The sequence below is a fragment of the Clytia hemisphaerica genome, unplaced genomic scaffold, assembly GCF_902728285.1.
Source record: "Clytia hemisphaerica strain Z4C2 unplaced genomic scaffold, Clytia hemisphaerica genome assembly, whole genome shotgun sequence".
Taxonomy (NCBI): Eukaryota; Metazoa; Cnidaria; class Hydrozoa; order Leptothecata; family Clytiidae; genus Clytia; species Clytia hemisphaerica.
The window spans coordinates 793,628-818,219 of record NW_027104591.1 but is presented as its reverse complement, the minus strand read 5'-3'; the positions used below and the strand labels follow the sequence as shown (position 1 = coordinate 818,219).

Below are 24,592 nucleotides of genomic sequence, written 5' to 3'. Positions count from 1 at the left end.
AATGGCCCAATGAAAGAATTTAGTGTGTAGAGCAGATTTTGAAAGTTTGATACAGTAATATGGATGGAGTCTTGGGTTATGACATTTAGAAAAATGTTCTATTACCCACGACAAAAACGCGTATAAAACGCGGGTGTATCTAGGTCACAGTAAATGAATGAACCAAGTAAAAAACACAGGTCAGTGTAGACCTAAAGCTCTAAAGCAGCATCTAATAACATGAAAACCAGAATATGATTCTTCAATGGGAATCAAAACTATAAAGTGCACTTACAAACATCAATTTGTCAGATCTAACAAAATTAATAACCGCACTGTCATCATTGACAATAAAACAAACAATTTTCTGTCAAGAGCCTTGTAAACATTCCAACAACTTCCATCGAAATGATCTATCACAGCTCAGTCTACCATTTTTAGCGCGGTCCGAGGATTGAGCCGAGAACGCTCCGCGAACTCCTGCGCGGGTGACAAACTTCAATCTGTCAATCATTTTCTCAAGCGAAGAGTATGCGAAGCGATTCTAGCTTTACGATAGTGCCGTGGGTCATCAATGGATAGTATTCAATTATCATTATCCCTTTATTTTCATTCCTAGAACTTTTGCAAAAAAAAGGAAAAATAGAAAAGTTGTATTTTTTACTGCTCTATTCACATACTGAATTTGAAAGATCTTCTATGTGGCGTTTTTTTGCAAACTTCAAAAAACTGATTTTTGTCCCGCCTTTGCGGGACTTTGGCTTAAGTGCTTGAGTGCAGCATAGGGTACAAAGTCCAAATATGCGTTTCCCGTAATTTTTGTATGAACAGTTAGGTCTATACTGCAGGTGGCGACAAAAAGAAAAAAAAGCGCGGGTAAAAAAGCGCGGGAAAAAAAGCGCGGGAAATTATTACGCTTGTAATATTCCTAATTAGAACTAACGTGCCTAATTAGGCAGATTTTTACTTATGGCGTCCTAATAGGATAGAACTCCTGACTGACAATCTGATCTCAGGTTAGGAAATTGCAGCTTGTGCGAAGTAAAAAAACACAGGTGGAGCTTGTGCACTGGATATCTCCGGCGTAGATTTGAGGTTTGAGATCTGCTGCCTTAAACTTTTCCCAGTTAAGTTGGCGCAGCTTCAGCATAACATTTCCCTCCTTTCCAGACTGGTGATGTGAATTTGAAAGAAAAATTTGTGTGAATGCAGTGAATTTCAAAAAAAAATGCGTGAATGCGTGAAATTTGGGGGTCTGCTGCAAAAATAAGTATCTAGATTTAGAAATGAGAAGAAGCATGAAGAAGTTAAATAGTTAAATAAAAAAATTGAAGAAAAAAATACATTAGAAAATACCTTCTCCCAGAAAAATGTTTTGGTTGCCAATGAGAAATCTGAAAAGTGGTTGGAAAGTATGATTAAAAGTTTTTTTCAAATATGTTCCAAAGTGACCCGGACTGAAACATTCCTGTAAATGAAATTTCCAATCACGGTGCACTCAAACTTAACGCCCTCACGCCCAACGATTTTTTTAAACTTAGAAGTTACATCGAGGTTCACGAGATAAAGGCTTAAACAATAAAAACAAGACTGTGATATCAAAACTCAATCAGGACGGTCTGTAATTTTAACCTACTTCATTCTAATGCATTGTAAATAAAATTTTAAATCGAAAGTGAAAAAATTTACTGAAAAGCATGGCGCTGTCTTCTGTCCTTGCTGGGAAAGCTGATCACCTTTTTCAAAATGATGATGACGCTCCTACTCATTCGTACTGGGAACAGGTAAGAATATTACTTTTCTTTCATAATTCACTTCTTCACTTTCTTTTGGAAAGAAACATTGATATTCAGGCCAAGTTCCGGCCACTAAATCTTAGATTTTTACCTTTGAAAACCCAATCCAAACATACGACATTGTGTACCGTCTTTTATTATTTCGGTGTTCTTTTGTCTTTGTGCTCAACCTGCCGCCAACACCACCTTCTCTAACATGGGAGTATTCTTAGAAAAGGTTTTTAATTCTGCCAATATGGATTATTTCTTTTGATTTGAGTTGGACGTGTTCATTTTAAAAACGCACTACTAAACTGCTATTTCCTCAGGTGCTGTCACTCAACATTGCATATCTTTATGAAATTTTAGTATTTTGTGACAAACAAAAAAATGTCTGAGAATAAAGAGTACCGTGAAGTCGGGTAACTTGCATCAGTGGAGGGAAACTTGCATAGCCATCAGACTTAGCAACTCCAGAAGATTTTTCAAGTTTTAATTTTTTTTCAAAATCTATCCTATCTTGTAGAACTTTGAAAAAGAAAGAAAATGAGGGGTCATAGGCCTCCAGAGGATTAGTGGTTGTAAAGATATTCAAATTTTAGTGTCAAAAATTTGACTAAAAATGTCAAAAAAAAGGTTAGGAAAATAGCTTGGAAAATTTCGAAAAATGTGTCAAAAAAGAAAAAAAAGAAATTTTCCAGTCATGCTTCTTAAATTTTGCATATCTCTTTTTCTAGTGTAGCTAGAGACCTCAAATTTGAAGGGAGAATTCTTTGATGGTGTTAAAATATTATTATATAAAAATATTTGTAAAATATTTAGTATGTTTATCAAAATAACGAAAGATATATCTTTTTTTGAAAAAAGAAGACATTGCATTGTTTTATTTTTGTTTTTGAAGAAAATAGCTTGGACAAGGTTGAAATGAGTCAAAAAAGGTGGTAGGACCCATTTTCAAGGGGCCTCTGGAAATGGAGGAACAAAAACTATGAGTAAAGAATAAGTTTTTCTGAAAGGAAAGCCCCAAATGAAAGAAAATCCATTTCGGCAGAAATAAAAACTTTTTTTTGGGACATTCCCATGCTAAAGAAGCAAAAAAGTTGAAAAAACTACATGAAAATGAAAGAACTAGAATTAGCGATTGTGATTTTTGAATTGCTCACCCTTTTTCTGATACACATACAAAGTTTCAGCCTCCAAATACATTTTCCTCCGTTTCCAGACACATTTGTTTTTCGATAGTTGCAAATTTTTTTTCTCCCGTCGGCAAACAATTTTCAAAATGTTGCAAAACGTTCGGCATTTTACCAATTTGCCGTCTAGCCCGTGTCCACAGTGTTGTATACCGCTGGAAAGCTAAGATCACGGGCTTTCATTTAGTAAAAACCGGAACGCTTTAGCATACATAGAAAAGAAGTTAGAAGGGTTCAAAGTTCACGGAAAAATGAAACATTTGGTTTGACGTCAACGAAAGTTGCATGACTTCTGGAGTCGCTATCAGACTGACCAATCAAAGCAGCAAAATTTCAAAACAAGTGAACTAAGGCTGAAGGCGGCAATCACAAATATCTTCGTTTCGCGTCGCCCGACCGTCTCTCGAAAATTGAGTAGAATTGAGTCGGCGAGTCGGGAAATTTGCCGGACTTTTTCTGTCAATGATGACCTTTCCTTCGTTCAAAAATTTTATTATTGCCGATTTTTTGCGAAAAATTTCTAGCGCATTTGCAGCATTTTGACTTTGTTTATCACTACATGCGCCATTTTGGGGTCGGAGGTCACAGTGTTCAAAGGTCGTAATTTTAAACCACCCATTACACGCGGTTGTTTTGGCTGCTGGCTGGCTGGCAGTTTCCTCCAAGAATGCACTCCAAAAATGGCATGGATGGAAAAATGGAAACCCGAAATTTTTTACGACCGACCGACTCACTCTTTAGACCCAACGAGGACGTGAAATAAGATATTTGTGATTGCCGCCTAAGCAGTTTTTGTTTTGATTTAACTTTGTACCGTCAATAACTGCTCTAACTTGGGACTAACTGACAAAACATGGGACGGCAATTCGGACACCATTTCGTCGAACCTCCAAAGTCATTTGATTTTCTCAACTTCAGTTGAGTTAGAATCTGAGAATGTGTGTGTGTGTGTCTGTCTGTCTGTGTGTGTGTATGTCCCAAAACTTTGGGGCAGCCTGGAGACTTCAAAAATTGTTCGATTTGGCTGAAATTTGGCACACTTGTTCCTTGGGTAAATATCTGGGGGTGTTTTTTTCATTTTTCAAAATTTTCGATTTTTGGGGCCTGGGGACGAGTTTTCGCCAAAACGAGGCTAAAACTTTGGGGCAGCCTGGAGACTTCAAAAATTGTTCGATTTGGCTGAAATTTTGCACACTTGTTCCTTGGGTGAATATCTGGGGGTGTATTTTTCATTTTTCAAAAATTTTGATTTTTGGGGCCTGGGGACGAGTTTTTCGCCAAAACGAGGCTAACATTTTGGGGCAGCCTGGAGACTTCAAAAATTGTTCGATTTGGCTAAAATTTTGCACACTTGTTCCTTGGGTGAATATCTGGGGGTGCTTTTTGCACTTTTCAAAAATTTAGATTTTTGGGGCCTGGGGACGAGTTTTTTGCCAAACGAGGCTAAAGCTTTGAAGCAGCCTACAGGCCTCCAAAATGGTCGGATTTGGTTGAAATTTGGCACACTTGTTCATTGGGTAAATATCTAGGGGTCTACAATTGGGCCTATGAATAATTTGAAGCCACTGAAGTTGAGCCCAGTGCGTTGCGCACGTTCGACTATGAGTTAATGAACGGCGTATTAAAAAATACACAATTTCTCTTTCGCACTGAGTAGGCTTTTAAATCGAAATATGAAAAAAAATCCGTAGTGGGACACACGCGAATGGCTGGAACGAAGAAGACCAAATTAGTGGCAAAACGATGGCATGGAGCATTTGACGTCACTAGTGCGGCAAGTTACACACTCGTTATTTGTTAATCCCATCAGGCGATAGACGGTTAGACGGTGGGAATTCTCTTATTCTTCAATCGGCGTCCGGTAATTTTGAATGAAAACAAAAAAGTTAAAAAGGTTTGCTATCAGTGAAAGTTATCGTAACATGCTATGACAAAGTATGATTGATAAACTTGGTGGAGTTATCAAAACAAATTTGTTGTCAAAGAGATTTAACAGTATATAAGTGAAAATACAGCCCAGATTATCAACAGTCCCATGTTTCGACCAATCGTCCCAATTCAGAGCAGTTGACGGTATTTTAATGACCAGCCAGGTCATTCATTTGAGGGCTATGCATGTTAGCCTCCACTGATGCAAGTTACCCGATCTCACGGTATGCAATACTGAATACTGGGTCTTCTATCTTATTTTTAAGGGGGATAAAAGCTGCGCAAGAAAATGGATAACTAAGTATATACACACCCTCAAAGAATTTACTTTTTATTCATTTTCTTGAATTTACGATGTTACTTTTCTTGAAAAAATCTCTTGCTGGGCCAGATAAATTTGATAAAAAAAGTGAAAACTAGAAATTTAATTTTATTCATTTCTTGACGTTTCGGTGTTTTCTTTGCACCATGATCACAAATAAAGTTTAAAAAAAATTCAAAACAAATTTCAATTTACAACATTCAAAAAATCACAAATTAAAAAATGGAACTTTTTATCATATCTTGTTTTAGTGTTTGTTTTTTTTTCGGGGAAAAAAACAATCCCTTATATCTTAGCTAAAGAATATCTTTGAAAAACTTGATTAAATTGAGACAATTAGAAAAAAAATTACAGCCAAAGTTGTACTTTTTGGATTTTTTTCACGATTGATTTAGTAGTGTGTTTTAATGAACACGTCCAGTTCTCCTTCTAGAAAAACTTTTTACCCCTGAAAATGGGTCCTTCCAACCTTTCCAAAGCTATTTTCTTCAAAAACAAAAATACAACAATGCAATGACTCCTTTTTTAACAAAATGGAAATACATTAAAACCTTACAAACCTACATTAAGACCTTTTGCTAGTTAAGATGTCATGTTGAATAATTAAAAACCCAAACATCAAAACAATAATAAGAAAAATTAATGGACACTTGAAATATTTATGCATTAATGTGGCGTTGTTTTAATGCTGGAGTTTTTATTCAACATGACATCCTAACTAGCAAAAGGCCTATAAAACACATGCATAATTAGTCATTAAAGTGTTTACTAAATTTTTCTTGTCATTGTTTCAATACTAGAGTTTTTAATTATTCAACATGATTGCAATAAACAAAAGGTCTCAATCTTGACAAAACTATTAGCGTTTTAAATTTATCTTAAAATGGATTAATTCATTGATTGTCAATTGGTAAAAATCTGTCTCACTGGTCAAGCGCTTCCATACCCTTCTTTCCAAAGTTGAGATATCACAACTTTTTACTTAATTTCCTAAAAATGATACTTACTTTGTGATACTTCATTTTTAATGAGTTGGCTTGATTATGAGTTGGCCATATTAAATGTTGCTACACAAGATGAGAAAAACTTTACATTTTTTTAATTTTTTTTTTTAATTAAGGGAGAGAATGCACACTTCGAGTAATGGTAAAAAAGACAGAAAAATTAAATAGAAAAGCTGTCGACACTGATATCAGAAGCGTGGTGGTCAAACAAAGCTGGGGAGGCAATTTTTTTTGGCTGAAAACCGCTAGTTCTAAGGTGTAAAAGAGCAAACGAGTGCCAAAATTAGTAACCAGATGTGTCTTTTTCCAACCCTTGTCTTTGGAAAACCCTCCTGCCTACCTTGCAACCACACTACTGACACCGATAGACATTAAAAAATGAGTAGATTTCTGCTGTACCAACCATGCTTTTATTTTACTTCAGAAAAAAGTTGAGCAAAGTGTTCTACAGAATTATGAAAGACTGAAAAACATACCCAACAACAAAACACAGTAAGTTTACAAACAAAAGATTGAGAAAAGTTTTTTTTACCCTTAAAGTTTTCATTTCATAGCTGACAAATTACAAAGCTCTCAAAGACTAAAACTTTATCTCTATACTCTCTTTTTAGAATAAAACTTTATCGTTCAAAACACATAAATTACTTAAAAAAAGGATTAGAAAACTTATCATGTGGTTATGAGGTAGTTTTTTAAATCTTCCTTTTTATTTTGAAGCAAGAATTTGGTGTACTACTTTGTTTTCAGTCATTTACTTTAAACCAATTAATTAATATAAAGACTAGAATTTGGATTTGTATACTTTTTCAAATCATATAACGCCACATTGTATAAAATGGATAAAGAACGTTCTTTTTCTTTCATTTTCAGTGTTTAGATGCAAGTAGACCATGGATTTGTTTTTGGATCTTACATTCTTTAGAACTACTCAATGAGCCAATTCCTGAGGAAGTTTGCTCCAAGTATTGTTACAACCTTAGAATGATTCATAACTTTTCATTGATCTTTAGCTTTTTGTTAGCCTAATTAAGAACATACATTTAAAATATATTTAAAATATATTCAAGTTTCTCTTCTTAGCAAAATGAATGCTTCTTTAATTGACTTACAAGCCAAGTCTGCTACTGCCATAATATTTTTATCTGCAAGAAATATTTTTATGGATTTCTTGTTGAGATCCGTGTATTTTTTCTGTTTTCTAGAGTAGCAGGATTTTTAGATAAATGTCAAGACAAGCATCGTGGTGGGTTTGGAGGTATGTTTCTACTGGTTTCTAATGGTTTTTAAAGTCGCATTTTTATTTGCAAATGAAGTCATTACCGTAAGTTGGTCTAATGTTGACACCCTTCTTTAGAGATAGGAATAGTAGGAAGGTCAAAATCACTGATGGTCAAAATGATATTTGCTCTCTAATCGCTAAGCAAATAAATTTAGTTTCCATCAATAATTCCGAATAATCTCTTATTTGTGTGGTGTCGGCACTAGATGACGGATGTCAACATTAGACCAACTTACGGTTTTCGGCATTAATTACTGATGTTATTTTTAGGAGGTCCAAGTCAAATGCCACATTTAGCACCGACTTATGCAGCAGTGTGTGCTTTATGTATACTTGGGCGGTTCTGGGCAAAAGCATATGAAGTTGTTGATAGGTAAAAACATATTTTTGGGTCTTGTAAAACCAAAATAAATAAAATAACAAATATCTTTACTGCACTTTGTTTCTTCTTGATCATTTTCTGTTTTTGAAACATAACAAAAAAAAAACAATATTAATCATCCTCAATAGAAAGTTGTTGAGTATGTCAAAAACTGATATGTTTAATACTTTTTTGAATTCTTTTTACTCATTTTCTTGCAGGCCAAAACTTGCTGAATTTTTGATCAGCAGACGTACTGAAGAAGGATCCTTCACAATGCACCAGGATGGTGAAGTTGATATCAGGTATAATGAATGATGTAGTGTTCAAGGCTTTTTGTTTAAAGAGATTTTGATAATGAGCTACGGTACTGTTCTATTTAATTTTTTATTTTTTTAGGGGAGCATATTGTGCAATAGTAGCTGCAAGGCTAACCAATGTTTTCACAAGAGAAATGTTTCACAAAACGGCTGATTGGATTGCAAAGTATATCATTGTTTGTCTTTTTTAACAGGCTGTAACAGGTCTTTTTTGTACTAAGATAAATCCTGATAATTTTTATCTTTGATTACAAAATGCTTTTCTTTCATATTAAATATAAAAAACAAAACAGAGCTGAAGGAAATGATTTTTAATTCTATTATTCCCAAAAAACTCTGTGTTGTCCAAACTTATATTTCAAGAATTACAATCTTATAGGTGCCAATCATATGAGGGTGGCTTCTCAGGCCTGCCAGGTAAACTTTGATAAGACTTGATTTTATCTTTCATAAAAATACTTTTGAAAGTAAATACTCAACTGTATAATCTATTCATTTGAATTTATTCGTTTAAAAATGATGATAGGAATAACAAAACATTTATGAATTTTAATTTATGGATTTAAAATGCCATTGGTGTTATGCACCTTTTTACAATTTTAGGGCTTGAAGCCCACGGTGGGTACACATTTTGTGGATATGCTGCATTAGCTCTCCTTGGACAAGAACAAAAAGCAAATACTAAAAAATTACTGGTACATAAATAAATTACTTTCTCTACAACTCAGAATTGTCCATTAAAAATATACTAGGTGGGTTTTTAGCTCTAGAGCATATTATAACATTATGGAAATACCTTTGTAAGATTATATCTTTTTGTTATCAATCCATTCTTTTTTAATACCCTACATTCTTTTCTTATAGAAATGGACTGTTAACCGACAAATGAAATTCGAAGGAGGCTTTCAGGTTTGCAGATTATTATTTTGATTTTTTAAAAGCACTTATGATGCTTATTATTGTAAAGTTCACAAAATCGATTTTATTTATTTTTTTTTAATTTTTGAGCATTCAATCAAATTTCAATCAAATTTTTACACGCTAAGATTATTCTCAACTTCAGTTGAGCTAGAATCTGAGAATGTCTCTGTGTGTGTCTGTCTGTGTGTATGTTCCAAAACTTTGGGGCAGCCTGGAGACTTCAAAAATTGTCGGATTTGGCTGAAATTTGGCACACTTGTTCTTTGGGTGAAAACCTGAGGGGGGGGGGTTCATTTTTCAAAATTTTAGATTTTTGGGGCCTGGGGACGAGTTTTTTGCCCAAACGAGGCTAAAACTTTGGGGCAGCCTGGAGACTTCAAAATTTGTCAGATTTGGCTGAAATTTGGCACACTTGTTCCTTGGGTGAATATCTGGGGACGTGCTTTTATTTTTCAAAAATTTTGATTTTTGGGGCGTGGGGGCCAGTTTTTTTGCCAAAATGATTATTTATGACTTCAATAATGAGTTTTAAAGCTAGTTTGTTTTGCTACAATCAGGCCTTCGAATAATCTGAAGCTTCTGAATTGAGCCCACTGCGTTGCGCACGTTCGACTATTCAAGAAATAGCATACATGTTATAAGAAGCTTAATAAAAGTTGAAACACTTCAAATTTTCCAGGGTCGGACAAATAAACTAGTGGATGGATGTTATTCATTTTGGCAAGGTGCACTATTACCTATTATCCACAACATCCTTCAAATGTATGGAGATGAAGATCTCAGTCAAGAAAATTGGATGTTCAATCAAAGTGAGTCTCTGTTTTAAAATTTTCCAAGAAAATGTATTTTAGAAATCCCATTAAAACTATAACGCTCCACTATTTGGAAAGAAAATCGTCACTTGATTATTTTCTGTTTGTGTTTGGAACAAGTTGTATGGGTTTTTAGTGAGCTTAAAAGCCTTTGCCTAAAGTGGGGGGGGTTTCATGGGTGGCGGAGGAGCGGAAGTGGCCCTTTTTTCGGACAGAGTGGCGGAATTTGGCGAAAATTTAGACGGAATTACGGAAATTGGTTTCTCTGACGGAGACAGAAAATTAGACAATTTTAGTGCGGAAAAACGGAATTTAGCTGAAAAATTTGCGGAATTTTGCAATTGGTAAAAGATATTAAAAATTTGCGGAATTTTCGACAAAAATATTGAATTTCAAAGGAATTTTCGGTGACGGAATTTTGGTTCAATTTAAGACGGTTTGACGGGAATTGGAGAAAAAATTGGCGGAATTGCGGAATCGGGTACCCCCTGAAACCCCCCCTAAAGTGTCATTAAGCTTAGACACGTCACTTTCCTATCTAGAAGTTTAAAATTCCATATCCGGTATTTCTCATGAGTTGTTACTTAAAAAAACGATAATTTGTATCTATTTTTACAGAAGCACTAGAAGAGTACATATTGGTCAATTGTCAAAGTTATAGCGGTGGACTGTTAGACAAACCTGGCAAGTAAGTAATAATAGAGCATATCTCAGGGGCTAATACAAAATAAAAACTAAAAAGTCAAACAAAAAATACCTAATTATCCTAATTCCATGTTTCTATGTTTTTTCTTTGAGGACGTTGCCCATATAGTTCTTTTTACCCTAGTCATGAAAGTCATTAATCTACAGATAGGCAAAAGTGTAAATTAAATTTGAATTCAGTCTAACATCGCTAAAAAAATGATATTCCAGCACTGGCTCAAACCTTCAATATCTCGATTTGCTTCCCCAAAAGTCTATTTTCAAAAATTTTAATTCTAAATAAACCAAATATTTTAATCATTTAAAACAGGTTAAAATCTTTCCAGATTTTTACGTAAATTACAGCTTTATTGAAGGTTTGTTCATCTCTCCTTGGTTTAGGTCAAGAGATTACTACCACACATGCTACTGTTTGAGTGGTCTCTCCATCGCAGAACACTTCATCGTGGATGATGTGAGGGAGAGCAAGGAAATTGTCGGTGGCAAGAAAAACGTTCTGGTAAGTTAATTGAGTACTTGTACAATTTACTGTCTTCTTTAAATGAGCCTGAGTATTTTGAAATGCTACAAGCTTTAGCTATGCCTGGAGAATATCGAAAATTGTATCAATCATTTGTGGGTCAACAGGGGTCAAATCTTCTAAAAAGATTATTGTGGAAGGAAAAAGCTTTTACAGGAATAATGGTTTTTAAAAAGGAAAGGCAGGACTTGCAAAACATTGAGACACAAAAGAGTTTTTTTTTTTAAGTTTTTATTTATAAAAAGAAGTTTATAGTTTTACAAAAAAATGATTTTACATCATAAATCAAATAATAAAAAACATAAATATATAAGCAATAAATAATAAACAATAAAATGAGAAATGAAAAAATAAAATGATCGTTATTTGTTTTTTTTTACTTTGAATTGCTTTAGGACAAAATTATGGGTCTTAAAATTTAAGGTTTTAGTGCCAATTAGAGCAAAAGAACGTAGTAAACTAGAAGACAAATTTTGAAGCTATAATATCTAATAAAAAGATGGTATTATAGTGAGGGCGTTTTAGATGGTATAATGAGGGCGTTTCTAGATTATTCAGCTTATAATTTGATCAAGTGAACTTTGCACTTCTTTAAAAAATGACTTTTTTGTGAAATAGACAAGAATATAGGGCAGGTTTTACGGACTACAACAGAAATATGTAGATTTTTAAGAATTTGAGCAAAAACATTACACAACCTGTCAATTTTGAGGTCACACGCACTAAATGTGAGAAGATGTTACATTGAGGGCTTAATTCTTTTAGATTGTGCAACCTCTAGATCGACTTTATGCATTTTTTGATGGTAATAATTTTCTGTGTAATGATAATTTTTTTGATAGTTTTTTTTCAATCGTTTTCGTTATGACATGTATAATAAATTTATTTTTTGTTTTTGTTTTTGAAAATTTCATTTTATTAATTTAATTTTATGATTTGTTTATTTTTTCTATAAATAAAATACTAAATAAAATAAAAAGATAATTTTTTTTTTTCATAAATAAAATACTGAATGAAATAAATAGATTAATAATTTTTTAGGTTTTTGTTTTAAGATTTTTATTTTTTATTTCTGTTTTTTTCTTAAAATTTCTCTGAATCAAATACTAAATAAATAAAAAAAAATCAATAAATCAATAAATCAAATAAGAAATAACATAAATAAATAAAAAATGAAAACGTCAACTTCAAGGTCTAGTGCTTTTGAAAGCATTCGACCTCGAAATCAACTTAAGCGCTTACGTTTTGGCTACGTCCCCTAAAAGGACGTGCCAAGCGTCGGAAAAACGACGAACATCGTTTCTTGAAAGTGCGTGACTTCAAATAGGCAATCTCATCCTTTAGTTCTTTGGTAGTAGTGGTAAGATCTTCGCATTGTGATTTCAGGCTCTTGCGCTCTGTTTTGAGGTCCTTGCATTCTGTTTTTAGGTCTTTGCATTCTGTTTCTAGTCCTTCAAATTCTGTTTTAAGGTCTTCACATTTCGTTTTAAGGTCTTCACATTCCGTTTCTAGGTCTTCGCATTCTGAAGTCTTTAATTCCAACCGAGTTGTCAATTCTTTTGTTTCTTCCTCATGTTTATCCACTTGATCATCGTAAAGTTCTTGATTTAGTTCTTCAGTTTCTAGAACCTGTTGATAGTAAGAAGGGAAATAATAACAACCACGGATTTTTATTGGAGTTATTCAAGAAAAAATGCTTTGCATCCCATGTCCCAAAATACCAATCACCTCTAACTTTTTGACTACTCTAAGGTCTTGAATAGTAGGGGGTCCGAATAAAAGGACACGGGTTCGAAATTTTCTCAAAATGTTAAAAGGGGAGGCTAATTGCCGGAAGTTCTGAAATCTTACCTCTACTAAAAATAATATAAAAAATAAGGTGATTATATACTAAAACCAGGCTATTTAGAGCAATTCAGCTTCTGATAGCTGAAACTATTTTCAAAAATAAATAAACAGAAAGCAGGTGGCTCCGAAATTTTTTTTTGAACATTAATATACGGGGGACATTCATTTGGGACCTTCGAGTACTTCCCTCAACAAAAATAGACCTCCTCAACATGTTCATTTGTCGACTCAATTCAGTTTTCTTTATTGCTTAACAGACTTATTGATCAGATACTTCTGAAATCTGATGATTGCATTGTTCTATTTTTAGTTGCTTCTACCTTTTTGGCAAATCTTTCAGTACTATTTTCTTATAAAGCTATAAGTTAAAATAAAGAAGAAAATTGTTGTTTTACCTCTTTTTTATGTTTCATCTTTAAAACAGCATATCTATACTGTAAATCACCAACCATTACTTCGTGGATTTTTCCGATGTCGAAAAGAGTATTCAGCTTGTCCTCAGCTTCTGTTACAATGGCACCTTGGCTCTACAAGTAAAGAGAAAATTACAAATGAAAAAAATGAAACCATTCAAAAAATATTTAAACGCTGTATTGGGTACTAATCTTTCAGTCCTTCAATGTGAATGTCAGATTGAAAGTCCCGAAGGGGCTAGCAAACATGGCGCTCTAAATATAACGCCACGCTAGCGAATACGGAAAACATGAAACCTTTAAAACTTGCTCCGCAACTGTTAAAATGAACTTCAGCATAACTCAATTAGATGTTAGAGGGATAGATTCAAACTGAACTGTTTTTTGGTAAGAGATAGAAATGTGTAACTAACCTCTCTCATGGAAGCATTCTCAGCCAAAAGTTGTGAAATGTGTTCTTCCATCTGTTCACGGCTAAGGGAGCTCAAGTCCTGTGGGATAGACACCGGTGGCGGGAGTGGTTTTTTCGATTCGAGCCACTTCTCTGGTTTTGTTGGCTCCTTAGATGCAGATCCTTGCTCTTTGGCAGAGTTGCTTGGTTTACTTTCAGCAGCTTGATCATCACCAGAAGTGATAGGAACTTTCTCGACACTTGCTGCTTGTGTAGAATCACTTTTACCATTTGATAAATCCGTAATTTTTGGAGAAAGACTTGGTACTATTTCGACCATAGGCTCTGGTGTGCTACCAGATTCATTGGATGCATCCGGCTTTTGTGTAACATCGGCCGATCCGTTCGGTAAATTCGAACTTTCTGGCGATGTTTTGGTTATAGGTGTTTGTGTAACGCTCGAAGCATTTGATACATCTGTATCTTGCGCAGGACAGCTTGGTACGCTCTTGATATCTGGTTCATCAGTTTTATCACTAGAACCGTTTGTAAGCTCGGACGTCTTCGGTGAAGTGCACGGCACTTTATCGACAGTTGGTTGATTTGTGGTACTAGAACCACTTGATAGATCTGGTTTTTGTGCTGAATCGTTTGCCACATTTTCTGACAGCTTCGGTTGTAATGTTTGGTTACTGACGAAATTGATCAAGTCAGATTTACATTGACTTGTTGCGGATTGTTGTTTCAGTCCTTTTGTCACATTTTCAACTAAGGGTTGTTGAATCTGATTATTGGAGCTGTGTGCTGTGGTATGTGATGACTCTGAAATCTCTATGATTGAACCCGCTGGCGGTGTTGGGAAGGAGGAGTTATCGGTTAAAAGTTCAGGAGTTGCATCACAAGAGTCAGTTGGTGGTATTGGCAAGGAAGCCTTCTCGGTTAGAGGATCTGGAGACTCCACAGTAGCCTCTGGTAACGGTGCCGACAAAGAAACATTGTCCACTAAAGGCTCTAGTGGTGGAGCAGAAGCCTCTTCCACCAAAGGCTCTGGCGCTGCCACAGATGCCATTTCAGTTAAGGGTTGTGGAGCTTCAGCAATGACTTCTAGTGGTGGTGCTGACGGTGGTGGCGTTTGGGTTGGTGGTGGCATCGGAGCCTTCACAGTTAAAGCCTCTGGGGGCTCAACGCTAGATTTCGGTGGCAATGTTTCTGCAAATACAGCTTCAGTTAAAGATTGTAAAACTTCAGCGCTGGAAGATGCTGTAGCCAAAGAAAGAGTTCCAGAAGGGTCTGACATTTGATTTTCAAGACTGGCAACTTCTGGCGGTGTGGGGGCCAAAAGGTGCTCAGCAGATTCTGATCCAGGAATAATGACCTCGACATCTTCAAAGTCTACTATTTCAGTACTGTCTGACTGTTCGATACTGGAATCGCTATCCACACTCTGATTCGATGAGCATTCAATTTGTTTTAGAACACTCTCTACGGTTGTACTTGGAGCAGCAGGAGTCTGCGCCTCGGATCTGCGTCGTACATTGGTTTTACTAGGCTCTGGCGCCTCAGAACGACGTCTGACATTCGCGACGCTAGGTTTTGAGGCATCCGAGCCACGTCTAAAGCTTACAACACTAGGTTTCGGCGCCTCGGAGCCACGTCTAAGATTCGCGGGTGTCTCGGATAGACGTCTAGTTTTCGATATATTTGGCTGCAAAGCTTCAGATTGGACAGATGACAGATGTCCTTGTGACACCAATGACATCACCGAAGGTTTGACACCACCTAGATAAAAATCATACCGGTTTAAAGTACTCTCGGGTACCTAATAGCCGGGGTTTGGAATAAGCAGGGGGGGTTAGAATAAAAATGTCCTGGTGGAAAATTTTCGAAAAAAAGGCTAAATACAGCAGAATTGGTGCAAAAGAGGGAACTTTCAAAAAAAAATTTCCCAAAAATATATTAGGTGCCCGAGAGTAATTAAAGTCGTTAGCTATGATTTGTTTGACTATTTAGGCAGCAAAGAAGTTATCTACTCCAAACAGCTCAAAAAGGTGAGCGACATTTTACAGGTGACCAAGATTGAACTATAATGGTGAATACTAATTTTTTGTTGTGCGTTGATTTTAGATTCTCGGTAAATTTATGGTCTAGTGGCGATTGACATGGTGGCAATCATATCTACGCTCAGCTTCAAGCCACTTACCGCTTAGATTAGAAGAGCTAAGCTACATATTTTATCTTAGTCATGCGTACATCTTGCTTACGGTTATATGGTCCTATTCTATTGTTTGAAGACGTGATTCGGAGCCTAGCATATTTATTATGTTATTTCATACGAGCAAGATTAGGCGATGATCGGTTCAAACTGCTGACTTAAGATATTTTAATTACCACCCTGGTTGTATACACCTAAACACCCTTACAGTACGCTGCATAGATAGTTCGCGCCCTAACCTTTGAAAAGAAAATGAAGTGTTTATCTTGAGAAAGTGAAAAAATTGCTAAACAAGGAAAACTGATTACAAAAGTACAAGTTATGATGAAATTTCGTACTCGTATACTAAATGTGTCATTTTTCCGATATAGATTTTCTACCAGGAGACTCCCTACTTTTTAACTCCTTCTATTATCCTAAGAGATAGTCAAAGTCTATCTATATCAGTAAATGTCGACTACTTATCTGAACTAGTTTGCAAAACCCCTTATTCATGGATTTGGTTGAAATGGTAATTAAGAAAAAACACTAACTGAAAATACTTCTGAATGTGACAATGGCCTTGAGAGATAAAACAAAATATAAGATACTCGAAGCGCGCAGTGTGTAATACAAAATTTTGCACAGATGCACAGATATGCAAAATTAATTTATTCAAAATAGTTAAGCCCAAAACTATTTTCAATAACCTAGATTATCAGAAAGTTATAAGTCACATAAATGTAAACAAGTAAAGCATCATAGAAATCGTAAAAAGTTTCATAAGTATAATAAAAGCTAGAACTGAAAGTTGTGAAGAGAAAATTAAACTCCGAAGTAGAAGCTTGAAGGGTGAGGTAGCTGTCCAAACAGAGTAAATTACAACAAAAAAGTTTAAATTCAAAAAGGAATTCAAAATAATAATTGGAGGAAATAACCCAAAGCGAGTTGAGTAAGCGTGATACAATCGAAACTAATTTGATAATAACCTATAGTTATGAAATATACCTGAGGGATAGAATATGAAATGAAGACAATAGATATTATACAGCACAGAAGCATGTACGGTCTGCTATACGGTGACCCCAGAGAGAAAGACAGAAAACTATGGAGTTTAATAAAGAAGAAACAAGATCTGTGATCGTTTATGAGATACGATACAAGACTAGAAGAAACTACATTTCCCTAGAAGTAGTAGATCGTAGAAAAAAGGAGGAACTATTATATATAATGTCCATAAAGAAAATCATAAAGTCGAATGTAATTCAACACAGAAGTATACGGACTACTGCATACGGAGAAGTAAAAAAAAAGAGAATGAGTAGCTAGATATTTTATGTGGTAGAAGACTAGAGATGTACTCGGAAATTAAAGACGTTGCTGTTTAGAACCTCAGGCGGCACTTAATAAATCTTTTATCAGGTTAACGACTAGAAGTGACATCCCGCCAGAAAACAGAAATAAGTTTTATAGCCAGAGACTCTGGAACCTTCCTCTAGAAGAGAAACAAATTAAGAATAGGAAATAAGAATGAGTAACTAGATATGTTATGTGGTAGAAGACTAGAGATGTACTCGGAAACTATAGTCCAAGACGTTGCTGTTTAGAACCTCAGGTGGTACTTAATATATCCTTTATCAGGTTAAAGACAAGAAGGGACATCCCGCTAGAAACGGAAATAAGTTTTATCGCTAGATGCTCCAAATTAAGAATAGGAGAGAAGAAAGAAGAGCTATAAATATTATAGGGTATAAGACTAGAGATATAGTCGGTAACTAGAAACAAAAGGGACAGCTGTGTGTTAGAAATATAGAAAGTGTAAGCTTCCTGCAACTTAATCCTATTGTAATGCATAGAATCTTTATACTTTAATATGTTATGCTTACGAAATTATTTACCTGTGTTAGCGGGAAGACTTGAGCGGCGCCGGTTGTTGTTCGGAACAAACATTACGGAGGGTTGCATCCTGGATAATCCGTTCTCCCGATCAATCCCCATAACTGACGGTTGCACTCTGGATAAGGTGTTTTCGCGGTTGGCGCTCATAACTGACGGTTGCACCCTGGATAAGGCGTTTTTGCGATTGGCGTCCATAACAGACGGTTGGACTCTGGATAATGAGTTTTCACGCTCGTTGTCCTTGCGTGACTCGGCCATCTTTGACGGAAACTTTTTTGAAGTGTTAATTTTTGTTTTGTTATTCACAACTCCACCAATATGTAGAACTTTTTTGTAATAATTGACGTCAGATATAAATTATTTGACGTCAATTATTTTTTCTTTAATATTTTTTCGTTTCAATGGATATTTAGATCCTGCGCATGACCTTTTCATCAATCTTTCTACACTGATCTCAATTTTATGTACTTGATAGGACATTATTTGGAAATCACTGGAAAGGCCTTTTTCTATTAGCAGCGTTCAAAGGTGCTCCTTCTCAGATGGATTGTTTGTTTCAGTGAAGCAATAAAAAAATTCACCTAACTTAGAAGCTATTTGTTGTCTTAAGTCTTAATTCGCACGTGAAAATCTTTGCTCGACAATGTATTAGGTACTACCTTAAGGGAACTTATTTTGGCGGGCAGCAAAAATCCTAAAAGAAATAAATTTTGGCGGGCAGCAAAAACCCTAAAAGAAATTAATTTTGGCGGGAACTTATTTTGGTGAATGGCGAAATTTTTAAATTTTAGCGGGAACTAATTTTGGCGAATGACAGCGTAAATTTGTTCTATTTTGTCTTATTTTGAGCAACTTTGATGAATTTCAGGGTTCATTTAGGCAAAAAAAAAAAAAAAAAAAAAAAATTTTGGCGGGAACTTATTTTGGCGAGTGAACAAAATATTTAATTTTGGCGGGAACTAATCCGCAAACCCACCAAAATTAGTTCCCTTAAGGTAGATGCATTTTGAAACTGTCTTTCAATCTCCTGGTAACCTTTTTCGCCCTTAAATATCCATCATAACTTACTAACTATAGCTCCATATGTTCTTCGCATAACGTTGCCATACAGCCACTCCTTAACCTTGAGGTCATTTATGTTTCTTGATTGACTGGGTACCGTCCTTCCATCGAATCATACATGACTCACGGCGCTCCTACTTTTCATATCTACATTAAAATTAGCGTGACGTGCTGACGTGATGTTTATGACCCCAACGACCGCTATTTTTATCGAGCTTTAATGTGCAATTATTTTTTACAGGACTTGAAACCTTCCGAGGATTTTCTTTTGGGAAAAATTCTACGGTCGTGTCGGTTGCTTTTCCGTTACATTTATCCGGAATTCCACCCATTCTGTTATTGAAACAGTTCACTTGGTAATCCATATGTCTTTCGCATGTTACTCTATTTCTTTCTTTTCATCTAGCAACCACTACACCCAGTCTACAACATATGTTTTGATAGTGCAGAAGAGGCTTTGGAACATTTCAATCGACTACCCAACCCCTCTTGATTGTGGTGATTGACTTATCACGATATATCTCAATGCAGACGAGAATAACTTCAACCTATATTTCAAAAGAATGAAAGAAAGCTAAACACACAATATGAATTGGAGAGCTTCACGCCATTGAACCCAATGGGGTTTTGAAGCTGTTGGAATTTCTTTGCAAACTTTCACTAATTTAACCAAAAATCTTCTCTGTGGTATTTGACTATTTAAATTTTAGACGATTTCTTAAAGAGATTCTGGAAAGAGCTGAGTCTATTTTATTATGTAGTTTATTTGATTTCATATACACAACAATATACTTTTTTGTAAATTTTGAAAAAAAATTATTTATGATATCTATTTCGTCGGTTGTGAGTTCTACCCGCGTCAAGAGTGATTATGGTATATGGATAACTTAATGAGCTTAAAACAAAAATTAGAAACATTGGTTTTACGTGATCCTAGACTACTGAATAACATGTATAAAGCCTAGCGGATAGGGTTAGGAAAGGATTTCTCTCACTAATATGGCATTGATATTCAAAACCTCTCAAGCTTTCTTTATGACCCATCAGATGACTAGATAGCATACCTTAAGGGAAGAAATTTTCGCGGGAACCTAATTTCGCGGTTTTCGCGGATTTTGCCCAAAACCGCGAAATTAAGTTCCCGCGAAATTTTACAAAATCGTCAAACCGCGAAATTAAATTCCCGCGAAATAAAATTTATTTCACGCATTCCCCCAAATTCGTACTATTTCAAGCCTTAAAACAGGTTTTTTGCTTATTTAATAACGCTTTTGGCCAAGAATATCCTCCAAACGCGAAATTAAATTCCCGCGAATCTTTCGAAAATCGATGAACCGCGAAATTAAATTCCCGCGAAAAAAAATAATTTGACCAACCGCGAAATTAAATTCCCGCGAAAATTTCTTCCCTTAAGGTATAAAATATAAAAGAGGTTGAGATTCCTGAGACTGATTTTGTTAGTAACATTTTGTTGTATTTTCTCACAGAAAAACAAAAGAAAAAAATATTCCAATAGTTAATCAAAATGCCACCACAGACAACAGCAAATACAAAAGGTGGGTATGAAGTGGATTTTGTCAAAGATTATGATGAGATGGATGACGTCACTTGTTCCATTTGTCTTTTCGTTCTACGTGAACCGATGCAGTCTGAAAGTTGCGGACATCGATTTTGCAAAAGTTGTGTTAAAGCTCTAAAGAAAAAGTAAGTGCATTAAATTTAAAGATGTCCTAAAAGACTTAAAAGCTTAAATTGGGGAGTTAATTTTTTCAAACATTTTTTGACAGCAATAATGATGAGTATACATGCCCCAAAGACCGACGCTCGATGAAGGTAAAAGCATGTTTTTTAGGCCTTAAAAGTACCTTTCCCCAGGCCCTTATTTGCTTCTGAAAACTCCTTCATGTGGTAGAAATGGGATAAATTCAGGCACTAAAGAAAGAGAAGGAATTTTATTTTTAAGACTTTTTTAAAGATTTTTAATAAGAAATTATGTTTTTAAAGAACCATACTTATTAGCTGGGTCTGGGCAAACTAGACAGATTAATAGATTATTTAGCTAGCATCTTATTAGAGCATCAAGATTAGTTAATTTTTTCCGAAAGTTTTAAGAAATAGTGGTTTTTTTTTCTTAACTTCAGTTGTTCAATGATAAAGGGAAAGAACGAGAGATACTCAGTCGTATGGTCAAGTGTAGGAACCACAAAGATGGATGTGAGATACATCAGGAATTGCGTAATCTACAGGTTTTGTATCGAAGCACTTATCTTATTTAATATAACATCCGTCGTCCACATGACTAAAGGTTAAATCTCAAAATAAGTGTCTTGGAAAATTGGAAATCTTGCAATTCTGTCATCTCTTTGAGATTGGCCTTTTTTTCATATGAAAGCATCTACTCTCTACATGGAAAAAGGGCAATCTCAGACCACCACAGGAAAACTTTAAATTTTGTAAGGTACTAATTTTGAGATTTAACCTTTAGTCATGTGAACAACGACATAGAAACATTTTATTTGCGATGGGAGATTTTCTTGTGTACCCTTTTGTTTTTGTCGAGCAACTATCATTCAAGTCTTTGTATCCGTTCATTCACTGACGCTGATATATTTTTCTTAGAACCATCTAAGTACATGCGAATTTCAAGAAGTGCCATGCCGAGTAGAAGAATGCAAAGAGAAATTTCAAAGACGCTTTTTGGTTGAGCACAACACAGAAGCTTGTCAATACAGACTTAAAAGTTGCCCGTTTTGTTTCGAAGATTATGCTTTTTATACTGAAAAGGTTCTATACGCTTTTTCTAACTGGAGTCCAAAAATGTCAACCGCTAAGAGATTTTGTACCCCTTAAATTTATGCACCAGATTTCCCTGGGTCTTCCTTGATCCCAAAACCTCACTGCCGATGTGTATTGAGTTTTGAAATTATCTTAGTTACTGTGTGCTTTAGTTCGTACCTTATTAGTTTATCAGGAGAAGTTTTATCTCGTGAATACCTTCTGCTGTAGATACTGTACTATGGGTTTTCGAACGTTAAAGCAGTTACCAAATAATCTTTTTGCTGTTTGTTTTCGTTATTTTAGGAACATCTGTGCAGTTGCGATATATTTCCACTGTGTTGTGATTTTTGCACTAAAACAAACATTCCAAGAAATCAGGTATGCTCTTTAACCCTATCTTAATGGTGGCATTCTCAAAAATTCCAATCCCGTGCCCTTTTATCAGAGGTGCTCGATATTGAGATATTGTAATAATGAAACGAATCATGTTATTTATTTATTTTCATTTCTCTTAGATGAAGTTTCATATCTCAGATGAATGTGTCAAAGTACCGAAGCCATGCGAATTTGTCCTTTTAGGCTGTCAAAAGCAGGTTTTGAAACAACGATTTTTATGCATGCTTTGTTCGTCTTTTGTCCAAGCCTGTTTGCCCAATTATTTTGTTGAGTGGTTTTAAAACTTTTAACAAGCTAGTGAGATAAAATGATAAATCTTTGTAATATATACGCGATTTCCAGGCTGGAATCGTCTCTAAAAAGAAAGGTGACGCAAAACTAAATTTTGGTACTTTAACTTCTAACAGTATAGAAACACCCCATCATTTGTTTGATTTAGACGACTATTGACAATTCGCTCAAGCACAACAACGATGCCACTCAATACCATTTGTCGCTCGCTCTAAACAAAATTACTGAACAACAGAATGAAATTATTGCTCTTAAGTCAAATCAAGAAAAAATGGCGGTAAATCCCTGCTATTCACTTTTCAAAGATGAGCACATTATCCAAATCGATGATTTTCAACGAAAATTCCGCGAAGCTGTATCAGGCGTGCCAATCAAACGCTACTTTTTTACATCTCGTTTACAGAAAATGACAATGTTTATATTTCTAAAAGGACACAACCAAAAATCAGCTGATCATTTATCTATTTTTTTCAACTGTGCATATGGAAGCTACGATGATCTTGTGGATTGGCCAATGAATGCCACACTTTATTGGTGTATCTTATACGAAGACGAGCTTCGTAAATGCAAACGAACTGTAACAAAAGATGGGTACGAAAAGACGGGTGCTTTTCGGAAGCCAGAAATGAATAAGAAACAAGGGGACTGGGGGATCCCTAAATACGTTTCATGGACTGAAGTTTCAAATCTGGTTGAAAATAATGTCTTACGTTTACAGGTCAACATTGAACACCATTAAAGATAAGAACCAATCAGAACTAAGTTCGTATTAATTTCATTCGTTATTTTCTCTTGTAAATTTGCTTCTTTTTTTTTGACATAATATGACCATGTTTGTAGATCGTTGATAAGTTTTCAAAACTTCAAAACTTACCCAGTAGAATACCCACATGGAAAATTCCCTATGCCCTGCCCTGTGTAAGAGATTTACAAGTCAGGGTCGCAGGCCTCTGCTCGATCTTGTTTAAACTCTTCTTGTATCGCACTCAAGCGATGGTTTTCCTGGAGGCTCCCTTTCCTGCTTACACAAAATTGGTAGCTTACACACCTGTAGTAGAAGGCTTTGTTCGTGTTCCGTAAAAGCCGTCGTTCGCGAGCTGTGATAAGAGTTTATGAGCATATCTTCGGTTTGGACGTGGTTTCTGATCAATGGGTTGGGTATTGTTGCTTTATCATCAAAAGGATAAGTGTACACCTGGACCATATCACAAATTTGTCTTCGAAATTCGAATGTTGGTAAGTGGAGTATTTTACGTCTCTCGCTATAAGAGTCGTCTTTGAACTTCCACACGCAAATTGACGTGTTTGCGAGATGAGGTCGATCAAAGGTAGTTTACATATGTCTACGGAGGATCTCTGGAGTTAAGTTGGTGAAATCTTGTTTAACTAAACCGAACTTAGAGTTGACAAAACTGCCAAGCCATGCCCACGTCATGCCCATGCGAAGCCTCCAATGCTCAAATAAAACCCCTTCAGCCATTGTCTTCTTCATTTACCTTGAAAGAGACCAAATGGTTTCTTTGTATCCACACACGTGAGCCTTTCTTTATCATATCTTTGGTTATGAAGATGTCAGCAATATCATGCTCTGTTCTGCGTTGGAAACCAGGAAGATCTTCTTATGACAAAACACTACAGAATTGTTTTTGCAGGTTGTTTGCTTTCTCATGATCTCCGTGTCGAAATGACGACTTGTCGGTGAGTGAAGATATGTCGCAGTTTTCATCGTACTTTTTAAAAGCCCTTATGTTTAGCACTTATGCAAATGGAAATAGAGCGCTAATGAGGATGAAAGCCCTTATATTTTACACCGAGTTGATAGTCATGAATTATCTTATTGAAGTTGTTTATTATTGTTGGTTGTTCACAAGACCATATTGGGTTGTTTGTTTATTTACGTTTAACTATATAAGAGGTTAAAAAAACACTGTTAGCGGTTTAGAAATATAGAGACACAAGTACAAAACTCTTGCAACCATTATGAGTGTCATTCATCTTGAAGTTTCTTACTGTTTGGTTGTTGCTCAAGACTTTAGACTTTTAGTGTGCCCACGGTCATAGCTGGACCACATGTAAATTATGGAAGCCACCTTCGAGAGAACTAATATTTGCGCGTAGCTAAAATCTGAAAAATGTATTATGTAGCTTAGTTCTTGTTAAAATAGTTCCTTCAAGGTTTTTTACTGCCATTGGCCTGCAAAAT

The 24,592-nt window shown here is 35.4% G+C and overlaps 3 protein-coding genes across 5 annotated transcripts; 2 read left to right on the top strand and 1 right to left on the bottom strand.

Moving 5' to 3' along the window:
• The first annotated feature begins 1,606 nt into the window (after positions 1 to 1,606).
• LOC136823723 (protein farnesyltransferase subunit beta-like) lies at positions 1,607 to 19,756 on the top strand. The gene is made up of 15 exons (XM_067079895.1): positions 1,607 to 1,763; positions 6,627 to 6,694; positions 6,814 to 6,886; positions 7,073 to 7,164; positions 7,405 to 7,457; positions 7,752 to 7,854; positions 8,064 to 8,147; positions 8,242 to 8,328; positions 8,542 to 8,579; positions 8,766 to 8,857; positions 9,027 to 9,071; positions 9,763 to 9,892; positions 10,514 to 10,583; positions 10,982 to 11,099; positions 19,331 to 19,756. Exons 1-15 carry the CDS (start codon positions 1,677 to 1,679, stop codon positions 19,415 to 19,417), a joined length of 1,227 nt encoding a protein of 408 aa, XP_066935996.1. The 5' UTR covers positions 1,607 to 1,676; the 3' UTR covers positions 19,418 to 19,756.
• On the bottom strand, positions 12,262 to 18,209 carry LOC136823722 (serine-rich adhesin for platelets-like). The gene is made up of 4 exons (XM_067079894.1): positions 17,862 to 18,209; positions 13,795 to 15,551; positions 13,364 to 13,495; positions 12,262 to 12,749 (listed from the first exon to the last, which is right to left on the bottom strand). The coding sequence occupies exons 1-4, from the start codon at positions 18,118 to 18,120 to the stop codon at positions 12,351 to 12,353; spliced, it is 2,547 nt and encodes an 848-aa protein (XP_066935995.1). The 5' UTR covers positions 18,121 to 18,209; the 3' UTR covers positions 12,262 to 12,350.
• A 653-nt stretch (positions 19,757 to 20,409) lies between the features above and the next one.
• LOC136823641 (TNF receptor-associated factor 6-like) lies at positions 20,410 to 23,151 on the top strand. 3 transcript variants are annotated; one of them, XM_067079818.1, is made up of 7 exons: positions 20,410 to 20,628; positions 20,712 to 20,757; positions 21,066 to 21,170; positions 21,544 to 21,708; positions 22,006 to 22,080; positions 22,218 to 22,295; positions 22,538 to 23,151. In XM_067079818.1, the coding sequence occupies exons 1-7, from the start codon at positions 20,450 to 20,452 to the stop codon at positions 23,126 to 23,128; spliced, it is 1,239 nt and encodes a 412-aa protein (XP_066935919.1). In that variant the 5' UTR covers positions 20,410 to 20,449; the 3' UTR covers positions 23,129 to 23,151. The 3 variants fall into 3 exon arrangements, with proteins under 3 accessions (XP_066935919.1, XP_066935921.1, XP_066935920.1); XM_067079820.1 differs by having other exon boundaries at positions 22,218 to 22,291; positions 22,538 to 22,619; XM_067079819.1 differs by lacking the exon at positions 22,006 to 22,080.
• The last annotated feature ends 1,441 nt before the right edge of the window (positions 23,152 to 24,592 follow it).